Source organism: Euprymna scolopes, chromosome 19 (genome assembly GCF_053919585.1).
Source record: "Euprymna scolopes isolate OS-2025 chromosome 19, ASM5391958v1, whole genome shotgun sequence".
In the NCBI taxonomy this organism is placed as follows: Eukaryota; Metazoa; Mollusca; class Cephalopoda; order Sepiida; family Sepiolidae; genus Euprymna; species Euprymna scolopes.
Window position 1 is genome coordinate 86476810 of NC_136500.1, and position 16318 is coordinate 86493127.

Below are 16318 nucleotides of genomic sequence, written 5' to 3' on the forward strand. Positions count from 1 at the left end.
CTTCCCCAGAACTGCTAGACTTTGGAACTCCCTTCCAGGTCCCTGCTTCCCCGACTGTATTGACATGCAAAATTTCAAGTGTAATGTGAACAGATATCTTGCTGCCCAACTCCCTACATAGTACCCCTGTAGCTTATGTCCCTGATAGTAGCCCCCTACATCAAAGTGGCGATGTGTCTTGTTTGAGGTGAAAATTGTAATTAAAAAAAAAAAATAAATGGGGAGAAGAAAATTATGTTTACTAACTCATTGTTTGCGATGTAAAGGAGATCTTTAATAAACATTTAAATATCTATGTGTTTCATATGGAGATCAAGTGTTAGTCTCAGGAAAGGGGGAGGCACTTGATTTTGGAGAACTTTGACTTAAGTAACATGAAAAAAAACGAGAGAAAAATATGTTTAATAATTTTATTAATTTTTTTTAAAAATAATTTTTTAATAACTTAAACTTAAAATTATTCTGCCATGACAGAGTTCAGAATAGACTTCGTAGCCCAGTGGGGGGATGTCCTTTTCTCTTCCCTGCAACCTCTTTCTCACAGAAGAGGCGTTGCGGGCCTGTCTGTTTTATCGTTAATTTCATGGCAAGTGCTCGTCTGAGCTCCAATCTACGTCCCCCCCCCTCGCCAAATCTTCACGAGAAACACTCGTCTAGCTGAAAAAACTATCAATAATTTCCCCCACTCTTTATCTGTGCCTAAACCTAAACGTAGATTCCATGGACAAAGCTTATTTCTAAGAACGGCACACCTGTGGAACTCTCTTCCGTTTACCTGCTTTCCAGCTGACTACAATATGGTCGTCTTCAAGCCCAATGTAAACAAGTTCTTGGTGAGCGGTTCCCCTTAAGTAATCCAATTTACTAAATTTACACTTCTAACGATTATTTACGATATTGTCCTTTTGACCACTGTACACTCTTTAACCCTTATACTCGAGTGGCCTCTGGGCCTTGATAAGTGGTGATTCCTTTGTAAAAAAAAATGTATGTTAAAAAAAATTATATATATATATATATATATATATATATATATGTGCATATGTGTTTGTGTTTTAAAGTTAGCAAGTAAACAAAGCAAAAACTTCGTGTTAAAACATATAAAAGAAGCAAAGATGATTTAGAAAATTTAAGAAAGAAAAATGAAACAAATCTCCCTAAAAAAAAAAAAAAAAGGAAAAGAAAAATGTCATCTTGTTCCTTTGAATTCTTGCTTCTTGTGGAGTTTAGCAGAGGGTCAGTCATTTTTTTTTGTCACATTAAAGCAGTACACATTTAACTTGGTCCAAGTTTTTTTGGGAGGTGGGGTAGGAGTGGGGTCAAAGGGATAAAATAAAAGGCAAAAAGGAAGGGGAAAAAAAAAAGAAAATTAGGATGAATGAATGTTTTTGGAGCAAAATGTATAGCAATATCAGCAAATAATTTGAAAAAAAAAATTTATAAAATTAAAAAATGGAGAAAAGGTAGAACAAAAAGATAAAAAAAAGTGAAAAAATATAAACATGGAGAAAGATGTGAAGAAAAAATGAAGAAAGAATAAAAAAGTGGATTTTTTGTTTTAAAAAGTGAAAAAAAAATATGGAGAAAAAATGACAAAAAAAATAAGGAGTATAAAGTGAAAGAAAGAAAAAGAATTGAAGTTTATTTTCTTTTGAGGCAGGTTTTTTTTAAATGACATTTTTAAAAAAAGTTAAATGAACCTGCCTACAAAATAATTAAAAAAAAAAAAAAAAAAAAAAAAAAACAAAATGGAAGAAAAAAATCCAAAACTTTTCAAGGGTTTAAAAAATAAATTATCCAATTTTTTTTAAAGTTTATTTTGATTTAGTTAAGATGCAGTTATCATTGATATCAATATTATAATAATAATAATAATAATAATAATAATAATAATAATAATAATAATAATAATTCATATTAATATTTTTTTTAAATTTGATTCATTTGTGTTATAAGTATTTTATTTATTTTTTGATTATAATATTTTATTTTCATTTATATAGATATTTAATTATTATCTTTTTTTTTGGTATATTTTTTAATTTTTTTAAAATCTCCCTCCAAATCTTCTTACACCCAATATTGGTTGTCCCTCAAGACAGGGTTTGTTGTTCGGCAGTGCTGCAAAAGTTCTGGGTCTAAAAGGGTCCAGTCAAAATTAAAGAAATCGGCACCGGCACCAGATTTGATACTACCATCTGGAGATCGTGCATCAGGTGGCGAAGGGTCTTCCTTTCGCAAGAGGGGCGTCACTTTACACGATGGTACGGTCGAACTAACTTCCACCCGCGAAAGATCAGGAGATCGGGGAACCGGTGTCGGCTTTGCAGCTCGCTCATATGGGGTTATTATGTTATTAGGGTGGGAGTTTATCGATGAAAAGGGTGGCTGCGGGTGACGCTCATTGCCATTCACAGAGGGTGCTCGATCTTCCCTGATAGCAAGTGAAGTGATTACATCAGCCGTTGTGGCTGTGGTAATAGTACTGCTAGCGCCACTGTCACCGGCAATAGAACTGTTGATGTTCATTGCCGGGATAGCGTTAATGCCACTAGTGGATGCATGTTCCAACATGAGCGCGGCATCCTCATCAGATACGGGGCTGTTCGCTGCGCTCTGCTGTTGGGGTTCAATGTGAACGTGGGGCTGCTCTAAGTGAACCGGGCCGCTGATCTGTGGACGAGGCCGGGTGCGCGCGCTACGGACATTCTCTGTCGGCGATTTTTGTTTCCGCTTTCTTAACAGAATGAAAATGATGAGGACAATGATGATTATAATCAAGATAAAGGACACCACGATTCCAACAATGAGAAGGTCGCTGCTGATGTTCGGAATGTCTTCTTGGGTGCCTGTGCCATCATCTGGCTTAATGGCAGCAGACGCAGATGTTGAACGGGGAAACAACGGCTCGTGGAAATAAGTGGTTGACTTGGATCTGTGTTTGGAACCATGTGGATGGATACGTATATCAAAGCTGCCGCGTGCTGGCTGGACATTCATGGCTACCAGCTTAAATGAGAAGGAATCAGTCACCGACTTATTGTGAGTCGACCAGTCGGCTTCGTAGAAAATGTCTCCTCTGGCGACGTCTTCATGAGTAAAACTTTTGATTACAGTTCGTCTCCGAATCTCACGCCGTCTGATTGGCGAGCGCTTCACAAGTTGACCATAAAGAGGCGGGTCGATTATGTTGAATTGCGGGTTGTCGTTTGTTACGTCAGACAATTCACTAGCGTCCAAAACTGTAATATCAATGGGGCTCCGCTCGCCAGCAACTGCGTTAAAAGGGTGTTGCTTCAGAAGTGGACGTACGGTGATGTTGAAACGGGCATCGTAGACACGGCTATCGATTTGCGGGAAGTACATGCGGACTAGGAAGTAATCAGAGCCTGAGGCCATGTTCGTTTGGATGTAGAGCAGTAGACGGTTTTCAAGATCCGTCTGAGAGAACTGCGTCACTATTACGTCCTTGAGGTAAAGGTGGCCATACTGGGGCGCCCGGGTTATGTTGTAGCGTACGTTTTCGGCGATTCCGTTTGTGCGGATCTTGAAGTTGTTTGTGCTGATGTAAGCGGCAGACTGTGATTGCAGAACCTCAATATCAGAGTACTTAACAATGTTGATGATCACAGGCGTCACATAGATGTGGAATTCTTTGAAGAATGGCTTAAACTTGCCGTCACTGACTTTGAAGTAAAAAGCACCAGTATTCTTACTACCGTCATGTAGAAATAGCACTCTTCCGCTGTTAATGTCACGCTGTGTAAATTGTGAGATGGGGGTAAAGTAATTATTATGAAAGCATAACATGCCGTTTGTCGGCTGGTGTATTATGGTGTAGGTGATGTTCTCTGGGGGGGTGTCTGGGTCCGTTGTTTCAAGATCCTTGCGAGTAATATTTGCTGTTAGGCCCTGGATGACCTGAATGCGAAGATCCTTAGTGGCCAGCATAAAATGTTCGTCATCAATCGGCCAGATCGTTATGTTGAACTCGTTCTCTATACTACGGCTGGTGATGTCCAGAGGCTTGTTGTCAACGTCTCCGATTTTCACTTTCAGTAAGAATCGGAAAGAGTCCAGAACTGTTTTGTTGCCATTGTGGACATACATCAGCCGTTTCTTGTTGATGGCCTGTTGTGAAAACTTTACTCCTGGCAATAACACGCTACGGTCGAACAGCAGTTCGCCATACTTGGGGGGTTCTGATATCTCGTATTCAACATAGACATGTTTTCCGACATTCTCCAGTTGATTAACATATGTATCAACATTGATATTGTTCTTGGACAATTCAGATGTACCCCCTTCCAGGACTTCAAGAGGTGAAAGGTTAATAAGGTGCTTTTTGTTTTCCTTGTTAAGATTTCCGAACGAGATACTTATGTTCAAGATTTCTTGGATGTGTTGTGCATACAGCGTCTCAACACGGAACTTGAAAAAATCATGTTGAGACCAACCGTTCACTTGTAAATTGTGTCGGTAGAAAATTCGGCCGTTATTGATATCATCTTGCGTGAACTGCCAGACTTCGATGAGTTTCTCGTTAAACTCAGAGACAATCTGGCCATAAATTGGATATGTGACCAACACGTAACGGATCAAGTTGGTTTGATTCGGATTATTTGTACTGGCAAAAAGATTTTCACTGGTGAGGACCTGCATTGTATTCGGGTAAACTTCGAGCTCTTTGTTCACATCCAGGGTCAGGATCAAGGGTTGAGCAGTTATTCTAAAAATGTGGTCTTTATCGTAATTAGATCCATCGGAGACTTTAAAATGAAAACTACTGTCTGGACCACCTAGAAAGAAAAATAGAAAAGTAAAAGAAAAATTTAATAATTATATAAATAATTACATAAAAATTCTGCATAAATTAGTTAATTAATATAATAATGACTGAACATTTCATATCTGTCTGAAACCGAACCGTACTATTATTATCTTTTAAGGCTTAAGTCAGTTTATTGTACTATTTCAGACTAATATATATATATATATATATATATATATATATATATATATATATATATATACTAGCAAAAGTACCCGTCGTTGACTGGGTTCAAAAACAGCCTACAGAAAATGGACTCTGATTTATGAAAGTATGATAGGTTATGAAAAGGAAGGGTTGTAAAGAGATAGCTTCGAATTTGGGGGTATCAAAACCAAAGCAAAATATGATGAAAGTAAAAATAAAATAGATAAACCCCATAATTTATTATACCATACCTGTTCATACTGAAACATCACAATATTCTGTCGATCTATATTAAAAAACCTTGTTAAACTTTGTGACATATTTCCATTCTATGGAGGTCAGGCGCGAACGAACACCCCATCATTTTATTATACCATATTTCTTCAAACTGAAACATAATTATCAAAGTATACTTACGCAGATAGATATCAAAAGTCTTTATTAAAGTTCGTGCCTATTTCCATTCTATGGAGGCCAGGCGCGAACGCAGACCCCACAATTTTATTATACCATCCCTATTTAAGTTAAAACATACTTATCAAAGTATTCTTTATGTACATCTATATCAAAAACATTTGTAAACGTTTTTTTTTAATTTTTAAATTTTTTTATTTCCATACTTTGTGGACCAGGCGTGAATGCAGACGCCACAATTTTAATGTACCACTGTTCTGCCAGATCAAACATACCCATTCCTGTGTCTCGAGACATCTTCTATCATTATATGTAATCAGTTTTTTTAAATAGTCAACCGAATAGGAGCCTATTTATGACCAGACACACACACACACACATACACACAGACATTTAGCTTTATATATAGATTACAATAGAAAAATTCAAGCATGAAAAGTAATATGATTAAGTTTAAACATGGAAAAGTAAAGGACTAGTTGTTAAAACTGGAAACGAAAAGGATAAGATATTCTAATAAAAAATATAATAAATTTATAACTTCAAATATTGCAGCATTAAGAATTGATTATATAATTTTATAAATTGAATTTAAAAAAAATTCTTAATGCTGCAATATTTTCACTTATAAATTTATTATATTTTTTATTAGAATATCTTTTCCAGTTTGAACAAGTAGTCCTTTACTTTTCCATGTTTAAGCTTAACCATATTACTTTTCATACTTGCATTTTTCTATTGTAATCCATGATTTTCCAGTCTTCCAGTAAATTCACTTGTTCTTTGTTTAATTTCAGTCTTATTTTTTGCCCCCATAAACATAGCATACACATCTGTAATAACAATGTACGGCACTCGTTTGCTTTTAATAAAATACCCCCAATTATCTCCCTTTTATTCTTTGATTCGCTCTGTTTCACTTGTCACTTCTCTTTTCACGAGAGTAGTGAATTAGTATCAACAGTAGTCGCTGAAGCGACGTGGTTGCTATGGAAACCGGTCATAAAAAATGTTGCTCATCTCCTTATGCCTTTTTTTTTAATGATTTTGAACACCAGTAAATTCATGATAACTTTTGTTTTACTAAACGAAAATTGAATTTTTTTTTCACAGTATAGCTGAGAATGTGATCTATAAATTGTAATAATTGTTTGAAATTTGGTCGAAAAATGAGTGAGCGGCGAAGCTTTAAAGCAGTTCTAAATGACTAAAACTGCCACTTAACCATTTATTCAAACGCTACCGTGTTTGAAATGTTTATCTTTCTTTTAATAATAGTATTTTTTCCTTGTACCCGTTTGTGAATTATTTCATGGAATTCTGCCTTTTGGATGACATCAAAATATCTTCCAGCAACGCCTTTGGATTTTTACTTGTCAATACGGAACTTTAACTAACTTTTCTGGGATTTTACCGTTATTGGATATTCTACTCTTTATCAGACCATCCATTTATGTGAAATCATTTTTCTTTTTTCCCCCATTTCCTCTGCTTCACTATTTTTTACCAAGTAAGCTCTATGGCTTACTTGTAGTTTCATTAAATACTTTGCAAGCAAAATCCGATTCAACGTTTTGCTAATTCCTACCCTCCCATGAGAAGGAATGTATTTCTTTCGAAACTCCACGGATTAACGACAATCCACTTAATTTGTGTTTCCTTTTTAAAAATTAAATATGTTTTTAACTCTTCTTAAAGTGTTTTTAACATGCTTTTTTTAATTATTTATAATTTGTGAATTTGTCTTTCCAAGAATTACAAACTTGTGGAACTCTCTTCCTGTAGACTGTTTTTCTCCTACCCATATAACCTTAGTCTTTCCAAAACTAAGGCTAATAGGCATCTTCTGTCCTTACGATAATCATCTTTCATTTTTGTTAACTCCTTACACCAAGTGGCTTCATGCCTTGTCTGGAGCAATTTCTATAAAATTACAAATTTTAGCTGGAATTACAAACTCACTTTTCCTGATAGAAATAATTTACCCTGAACTCAATGGATGACCTAATGGGTCACATTTTATTTAACTACTATTTAATAAAGTTGATGATCTTTGATTCTCAGATTCCAACTCTGCAACCCTCTATACTATCCAATGAAAGTTTCTAAAAAAAAAAAAAAGAAAAAAAAATATTAAACAGATTCTACGACCAGGCAACGCCCCTCCCCTGCTGTTAATTAAAAAAAAAAAATTAAAATATATGAGAATTTTACATACTTTGTTTATTTACAAAAATGATGTTTGAGCCTTGCAATATGATGAAAATTTTTAATTATGACCGAAATATCAAAATCGGCAGATGGATTTTTTTATTGAAGAATATCAAAAGAGTTTTCTCCCTTACAACTGAAATTTTCTTTCTTTTTTTTTGTATAAGTTTAAATGTGCAAACAAATAAAAATTAATAAGATTTTAAGAGCAGATGACACATCATTCATAAAAAAACATGTCTTTATTTCTAATAATGCTTTTAAATTTAAGAATATAATCAGAGTTATGGAGGAGTATCAGAAGGCTATAGCAATGCAGTGAACCAGCTATTGTATTAGCAGCCTGTTCTCTGCATTGCTATAGACTTCTTATACTCTTTCATATCTATTTATCAGCAATGCTTCAAGCAAACTACCTTTCTCTATTATAATCAGAGTTGTCAACCTTACAACTGAAATTTTATTCATTTTTGGTATGAGCTGAAAAATTTGCAAATAAAAATTTAAAACTAAAAAGAATTCACAGGATTTTGGGCAATGCCAGATAGTTACAGCTGATGTTTAATAAATACTAAATTTAATAATATTAAATTTTATTGAGTAAAATATTCCCTCATCAATATGAGGGCCTTTCCTGGGATTGGTATCCCAACTCATAACAAATAATCATTAAAAGAAAATAGGGAATATTTTAAGTATTTTTCTTGGAGTGTTTCTCCAATTTCTTATCGCAAAAAGCAGAAGGCATATAAAATCAATAAACCTTCACACACAAGCGGACCAGAAACCTAAATAAATATATCTTTAATTAAAAGTTCTTAAACATAATTAATATGTATGTGGGTTACACTGACTAAGCAGGAATTTTATTAAGTACTTTGATCCGTGGAATCAATCATTTTTAGAATGTTCAAAAGCATGCTGTTATCAGAATGCATGGATTGGTAAATATAAGATCCTTGAGAAAAGATCAGATATTTGAAGCCATTTCTAATTAAGTAAAGAAGATAGCCCATCTGGCGAACAATCAGAGGGTCTATATGTATTATGTCTGGGATCATAGTGTAGTATGCGCACAATATTATATACCAATATATATATATATATATATATATATATATATATATATATATATACTTTTTTATTTGTTTCACATAAGCATTAATATTTAGCTACACATTCATGAGCATGTTTCGGTCAGCCAGTTACAAGTAACTAGAGACTTCTTCAGGCGATATTGCTTATATAAAAGCTTAATCTGTAATATCTTGCCCTACTTCGGTCTTGAACTCTCTTGTATTAACCTCGTTAAAATTGTATTGGGTGTTTACCTGGGATACGGTGGCCCGAGGATACTTTTTTTTTTCAGGTTACAATGTGGAATATGTTTTTCCGACCCCTGGCTTACGGTATTTGCCCTGCTCTGTGGTGTTATTTATAATGTTATTTGATTATATACATGTGTATTATATACTGCAGTGCATTTTGTTACTAATTTTTAATGCCATACCCCTGGGTTCTACTATATATATATAATATATATATATATTTTAAAAAAAGTTATATTTATAAAAAAAACAAAAACAAAACAAAAAAAAACAATATATATGTCGCTCCCCATTTGGGGGTACCAAATTGGTAAAAGGGAAAATTATTCCCAACTCGCATTGAGGTAAAAATGCACTTTCATATAAATAATTGAATTCATTCAAAATGTATCGCAAATCACCGGAACAACACGTAAATTCTCTTCTCTTCGCCATAACACCAAAATGAAGAAAAAGAAAAAAAAAAGATTCACAAACCGGGCTTTCGACGCTGATAAGGCTATGTATTAGCAAAATATCGGACTTACAAAAAAAAAATAAAAAAAAAATAAAAATGACTTTATCATTAAATTCGACACTTCAAAGTTTTCAAGTTTTTACTTTAAAAAATTATATATATATATATATATATATATATATATATATATATATATATATATACTGATCTTTTTGAAATCCAATATAGCACCGTAAGACGTTTTACCAATGTGTTTTGAATTTGCCTGTAAACACTGCAATAAGTAAATGTTTTTTTTAATTTAAATTACTTAAGATTTCTACCCGATCAAGCAGACAAATTTATCTTTCGCTGACCTAAACTAAATATTTTCGTTTACTAGTCAAATAGAAAAGTTTGTCAGCCAAACCCATGTGATTTTTAGAATATGACATCTTTATTCCATGACTAGTACAGACATCATAAAAACTCTTTTGTGTTCTTTGTAGTGTAATTCAAAAATTTTAAACAGCCTTTATTTTAAAAGATTTTATTGTTCTATTAATTCTTTTATTGTTAAAATAATTTGACTTGACGCGTTTTATTAAAAAAAAGGTTAAAAAGACATTTTTCACTCAGTAATGACTTTCGAAAATTATCGGTGGAAAAAAACCCCAACAAAACAAAATAAAAACACAATTGCCAAAAAATAAGCGTTTTATTATTTCTAGTCGCCACTTAAAAGGATTACTCGCAAATGCGACTGTTTCACCCTCAACTTGAAGTCAGTGTATTACATAAAGATTAGATTATTATTATTATTATTATTATTATTGTATTAGATAAAGGATTCTATTTCTAAATTCTATAGAGTTTTGCAGATTATACATATCCCTATAACCTTCTATCTTTCTTCTCCAAATCCTTTTTTATTCTGTAAAAAAAACAAACTTTTCAACATTTCTTTAAGCAACATACATCTGCGGAGATGTTTAGTGGTTTTCTGCTATTTAATGAAAAACATGTAAGACATACTCCATAAGAAAAAGAATTAATATATATATATATATATATATATATATATATATATATATATATATGTATATATATATATATATATATGGCGATTAAGCTACACTGAATATTGAAACAGTTTACACATAAATCTATACTTTCGTATATTAATTTTATGTGAGTAAATTAAGTAGTTATATATATATATATATATATATATATATATATATATATATATATATATATATATATATATATATATATATTGAGAAAAATAGAAAAACCGGATGAAATTATTAAAATAATCAACGTTTCGTCCCTATTTCAGAGGACATCTTCAGGATATTGAAGTAAAAATGCAAGAAAAGAAAAAGTCATAGACCATACGAAAAAGAGAACAGTTTTTGAATCCTACCCATGTCGGGAAGGACAAACATATGTGTGTGTATGGGAAGGTTGGGTTGTTCAATGTCTATATATATACACTTTTAAAAATGCGTTAAATAAATATGTACACTTTTTTTTTTCTCTCTCTCTCTAAACTTATTCATTTTGTTGAAATATTTAAGGAAAAACGGTTAACCAGAATCTGTTTTGATATTTTGTTCTTTGATTATTATTTTCCCTATGTTAGGGGCTAAATAGTAGAAGCCTTTTCTTTGCGTAATAGTATTCGTGTTTAATATTAGTGCTGATTCTAAAAGTCTTCTTTTAGCTCTACCTATCACGTATTTTATCATTTTCGCATGATCTAAATTAAACGAGTGATCGTGTTCCGCACAATGGCAAAAGAGTGCATTTAGGGCGTTACCATTCCTTATATCTCTTCTGTGTTCGTAAAGTCTTAATTTCAATTTTCGCTGTGTTTCACCTATGTACGCTTGTTGACAGTTGTTACATGGGATGGAATATATACCGGCGTCGGATGTGATGGTTTTGGGAGAATACTTAGTAGTTTTTAATGTCTGTTTTATTATTGTGGAAGATATATATATATATATATATATATATATATATATATATATATATATATATATATATATTAGTGTATTTTGGCAGCATTCCTTCATTCAGGCAAACATTATTAAAAACAACAGAGATACCTTGCTTAATGATTCTTTTTTTTTCATTTTTTTCGATCTTTCGTTAGATTTTTTTAAACTTCAAGATGGAAGGTATTTACAAATGTTCCATGGTTCACACGAGCGCTTTCGATTCTTTCTTGAATCATCATCAGGTGGAGATAAAATATTAAAAATAGAAGTGAAATATATAGTTACGAATGATAAAAAGAGTCAATGAAAAATCGATTAAAATATACATTTACGAGTGATAATAAACTCGATTAAAAATTAGGATGATAAAAGGCAATGTTAGTAAAACCAGTCGTATACTGGTTATGCTAAACATTTCAGCACATTATTGCTACTTTCAAAATTAATGCTATTTATAGATGGGTGCTGGGTTTTTATATATAGTGCTTCAAGTATTTTTAATTTTTTTACAATTACTTTCTCGTTGCAAAATCCTTGTGTTGTCCACGAGGACCTTTCTAAGATTAGAGGGGGGAAAATCTTACGAAAGATAAAAAAAAAACGAAAAAAAAGAATCATAAGCAAGGTATCTCTGTTGTTTTTAATAATGTTTGCCTGAATATATATATATATATATATATATATATATATATATATATATATATATATATATATATATATATATATTATTAAATGAAATATGAGAAACAAAAGTTACATACATAACTTCATTATATCATCATAACAATAAGGAAAGGTTAAGGAAAAAATTAAGAAAATATATTTATTAAATTTTCTTATCTTGGTAAGTTTTACTTTGTTAAAGATTTAATCTTTAATAACTTTATTGTGTGTATATATATATATATATATATATATATATATATATATATATATATATATATATATATATATATATATATATATATATATATTATTAAATGAAATATGAGAAACAAAAGTTACATACATAACTTCATTATATCATCATAACAATAAGGAAAGGTTAAGGAAAAAATTAAGAAAATATATTTATTAAATTTTCTTATCTTGGTAAGTTTTACTTTGTTAAAGATTTAATCTTTAATAACTTTATTGTGTGTGTATATATATATATATATATATATATATATATATATATATATATATATATATATATATATATATATATAGCGCTTTAAATAAGGTCAGGAAGACTCTAGGGGCCTCTTTCATCAACAAACTCATCAGGAATCAATCGTTGAATTTCTATCAAATGTAAGACAAATCTCATGCAAGAGCGAAGGATTACTTATAAAATTATAATGAATGGATGAAATGAAAAAAAAATTATATATATATATATATATATAAAATTTATATATATATATATATATATATATATATATATATATATATATATATATATATATATATATATATATATATAAATTAAATGATGGGCGAATGGGATTACGAGTAAAAAAAAAAAAATTATGAGTAAATTATACGTTGTAGAATATGTACAATTATATAAAATATATGTACAAAATGGGATACGTGGGGAAGTTAAAATTTAAGATATATCCCTAAATAAGTCCAAAGATTTTACGAATTCCTTCTGTCGACAGAGAGAGGGCCTTTGGAAAACCGAGAGGAATTTTCTGGACAACATATTTTTATTAAATATAATAAGCAATTTGATTTGCTTGTTCGGTCTAGCTTTGGATGTGACTCTGGTGCTGAAGGCAAGAATATTTTTAATTATTTAAATTTTGTCCTTTCTAAAGTTGAGACTGCAGTGTTGTCTAAGGGGTTGAATTTTTGTGTTCCCCGACTCGTATAGACAAAGAAGAAACATTTGCAGCATTTGAAGTTTTTATTTTCTCAACTTAAGCACCACAATCCTCTTACACCTGAACATGTAACCACCGTGAAGGCCAGTTTGAAGGACTTGGCTCTTCGTTACTCAAATTCAAACATTGACTCTGAAGATTTTGTTTGGTCCATTAAAAACCATCAAAACACTTAAATCTAACAAAGATATTTATATTTGTAGACCTGACAAAGGTGCTGGAGTGGTTATCTTGGACCGAGCGGACTATGTCCAGAAAATGTCAATTATTTTAAATAATCCTGATAAATTCCTTTGTATTGGTTCTGCCGATATTCACGATAGCACCTACAAAAATGAAGTCAAAATCCAGAAACGCCTTATATACCTCTATAAAAAGGTTATTTTACAAAAAATATATATGAAAAAAATAAGGCCTTCTGGCTCTCTGAGACCTAGACTGTATGCCCTTCCTAAAATCCACAAAGAAGGTATTCCGCTTAGACCTATTTTGTCTATGGCGGGGTCTGCCCAGCACTCCTTAGCCCAATGGCTTTTAACCATTATAGAACCGGTTCAGGTTCTATACACTAAACGTTGTATAGATTAGTTGTTTACTTACACGAATTGCAACCCAGTGTTGAGAACAGCTTTATGTGTTCTTTCGACGTATCCAGTTTATTTACCAATGTCCCGCTTCAAGAGACTATAGATATTTGTGCTGACTCCCTTTACAACAGTGATATAACCCCCACCCCTTCCCTAGATAAATATTTGGTGAACTCCTATTAATCTGTACTAAAGCTGTAGAATTCAGCTTTGATAACATCATGTAAAGTCAGATTGATGGGGTTCAGATGGGAGGTCCCCTGGGTCCGGCATTAGCCGACATTTTGTTGGATATTATGAGTCTGCACTATTTAACAGTATATCAAAACGATCAATATACTTTAGATACGTCGACGACACCGTTGCAGCTTTTGGCATCAGAAAACGAGGCATTAGCTTTCTTCGATAAACTTAATTCCCTCCATAAATCATTAACATTTACTATGGAGGATGGGAATGATGGTTGTTTGCCCTTTCTTGATGTTTTAATTAAACGTGGTAAGAACTCTTTTCTTACGACTGTTTATCGTAAGCCGACATTTACCGGCCTCTACATAAACTGGCGTTCATTCGTCCCCACTTCAAGAAAAATAGGGCTCATTCAGACATTAGTGTATAGAGCCCTTAGAATCTGTTCTAGTAAACAGAATTGTGAATTAAAAAAGATTAAAGACATTTTTATTCGCAATGGTTATCCGGAGAAATTGGTTGATAATATTATTTATAATAAAGTTAAAGCTCACAATTCTCCTACAGTTTTTGGTCCCTCCAAGTATCCTGTTTATTTAAAAATCCCTTGGATTGGTGACCCTGGTCAGTGTTTGGGTAGACTTGATATCAAGTCTGTATCAAATTGTTTCCCATCTGTTGCTCTTCGCTTGGTTTATCACGTTAAGTCTGCATTTCCCTCAGTTGTGAAGGATAGTTTGCCCTACATCACAAATAGTAATGTGATTTATCAATTCAACTGTCAGTGTGCTGCTGTCTATGTAGGTCGAACCCGTTTAAATTTTCTGAAATCCAGCATGGACTGGTTTAGGATTTTACACCGGGCTGACTCTTCGAATCACCTGAGGATTCTGGAGTCAGTCTCTATCCTCTCACGCAGACCTTCTCTCTGTTGACAGAAGGAATTCGTAAAATCTTTGGACTTATTTGAGGATATATTTTAAATTTTAACTTCCCAACATATCCCATTTTGTACATATATTTATATAATTGTACATATTCTACAATGTATAATTTACTCGTAATTTTTTTGTTTTTTACTCGTAATCCCATTCGCCCATTTGCCCTTCATTTAATTTATATATGTATATATATATATATATATATATATATATATATATATATATATATATAAAATTTTTTTTTTTTTCATTTCATCCATTCGTTATAATTTTATAAGTAATCCCCACTTACGTCTTCGCTCTTGCGTGACATTTCTCTTACATTAGATAGAAATTAAACGATTGACTCCTGATGAGTTTGTTGATGAAAGGGGCTCCTAAAGTCTACCCGAACTTATTTAAAGCGCTTTATAAGTTTTGTACCGTAAAACACTTATATTCAGGAAGGAATTCATAGGAGAAATTAAAATTTAGGGAATCTTGGTTAATTGATGAGGATGGTTCAAATTAATGTAAATCTGAAATATTTAAATTTTCACATGGGAGATTGTATTCATATTATACAATTAATCAAACCCTTTTAAAATACTCCAAATAAGTTTTCTGATTTGTTTTATTCTATGAAGGATTGCAATTAAAAAAAAAAAACTTCTTTAAAATATTCCTGAATTCCGATAATAATACCAGAATGACACGAAACTGACTTGATTCTTTCTATGTCATCATGACCTATCCATTAAAAAAAATACATCATTAAGGCACATCTATCTTCTTCTTCTATCTATCTTCTATATATATAAAAGCGAAAATGTGTGTGTGTGTGCGCATTTTTTCTGTATGTCCAGCAAAGGCTTTTTTCTGGCTGCTTCTCGGCTTGCTCGCTCATTCTTATAACTTTTTATATGCTACCGAGATGATAATATCTAATACTTATGACGTCGTAAATTTCTTTTATTTCGGCCACTTTTATCTTACAACAAAACTCGTGCTGTGAATTCATTTTCTTTGCTCCTGCTCCTGCTGCTGCGGCTTGATATTTCACCTAGAAAACCACCTTCGTTTTTAAATCCTTATTTTCGATTCTTTTTAAAGTCCCTGGCTTCATGGTGTAATATTATGTTATCAGACTAATAACCTCAAGGCTTTGGGTTCGAGCCTACCTCCCTTCGAAAACTTTTTCTTTCTGTTATTTTTTTGTTTGTTTTAGTTCGTTTTTTTTTTTAATATTTAAACAGGATTATTACTTTTAGTTTCGATCTACCCACTCGCCAACTGAAGCAGGGTTATTTATGCCATTTTTCGCATTCACTGTTTTTTCTTTTTCGGATTTTTTAAAAGTTTTAACATCGTT

At 32.1% G+C, this 16318-nt stretch overlaps 1 protein-coding gene across 1 annotated transcript in view; it reads right to left on the reverse strand.

Moving 5' to 3' along the window:
- LOC145239819 (chondroitin sulfate proteoglycan 4-like) overlaps window positions 1-16318 on the reverse strand; it is a 285826-nt gene that overhangs the window by 2080 nt on the left and 267428 nt on the right. Inside the window, exon 3 of the mRNA XM_080103350.1 lies at window positions 1-4799. This exon is cut by the window's left edge and continues 2080 nt beyond it. Coding sequence (XP_079959476.1) covers window positions 2071-4799 — 2729 coding nt within the window. The 3' untranslated portion in view covers window positions 1-2070. The remainder of the gene's footprint in view (window positions 4800-16318) is intronic.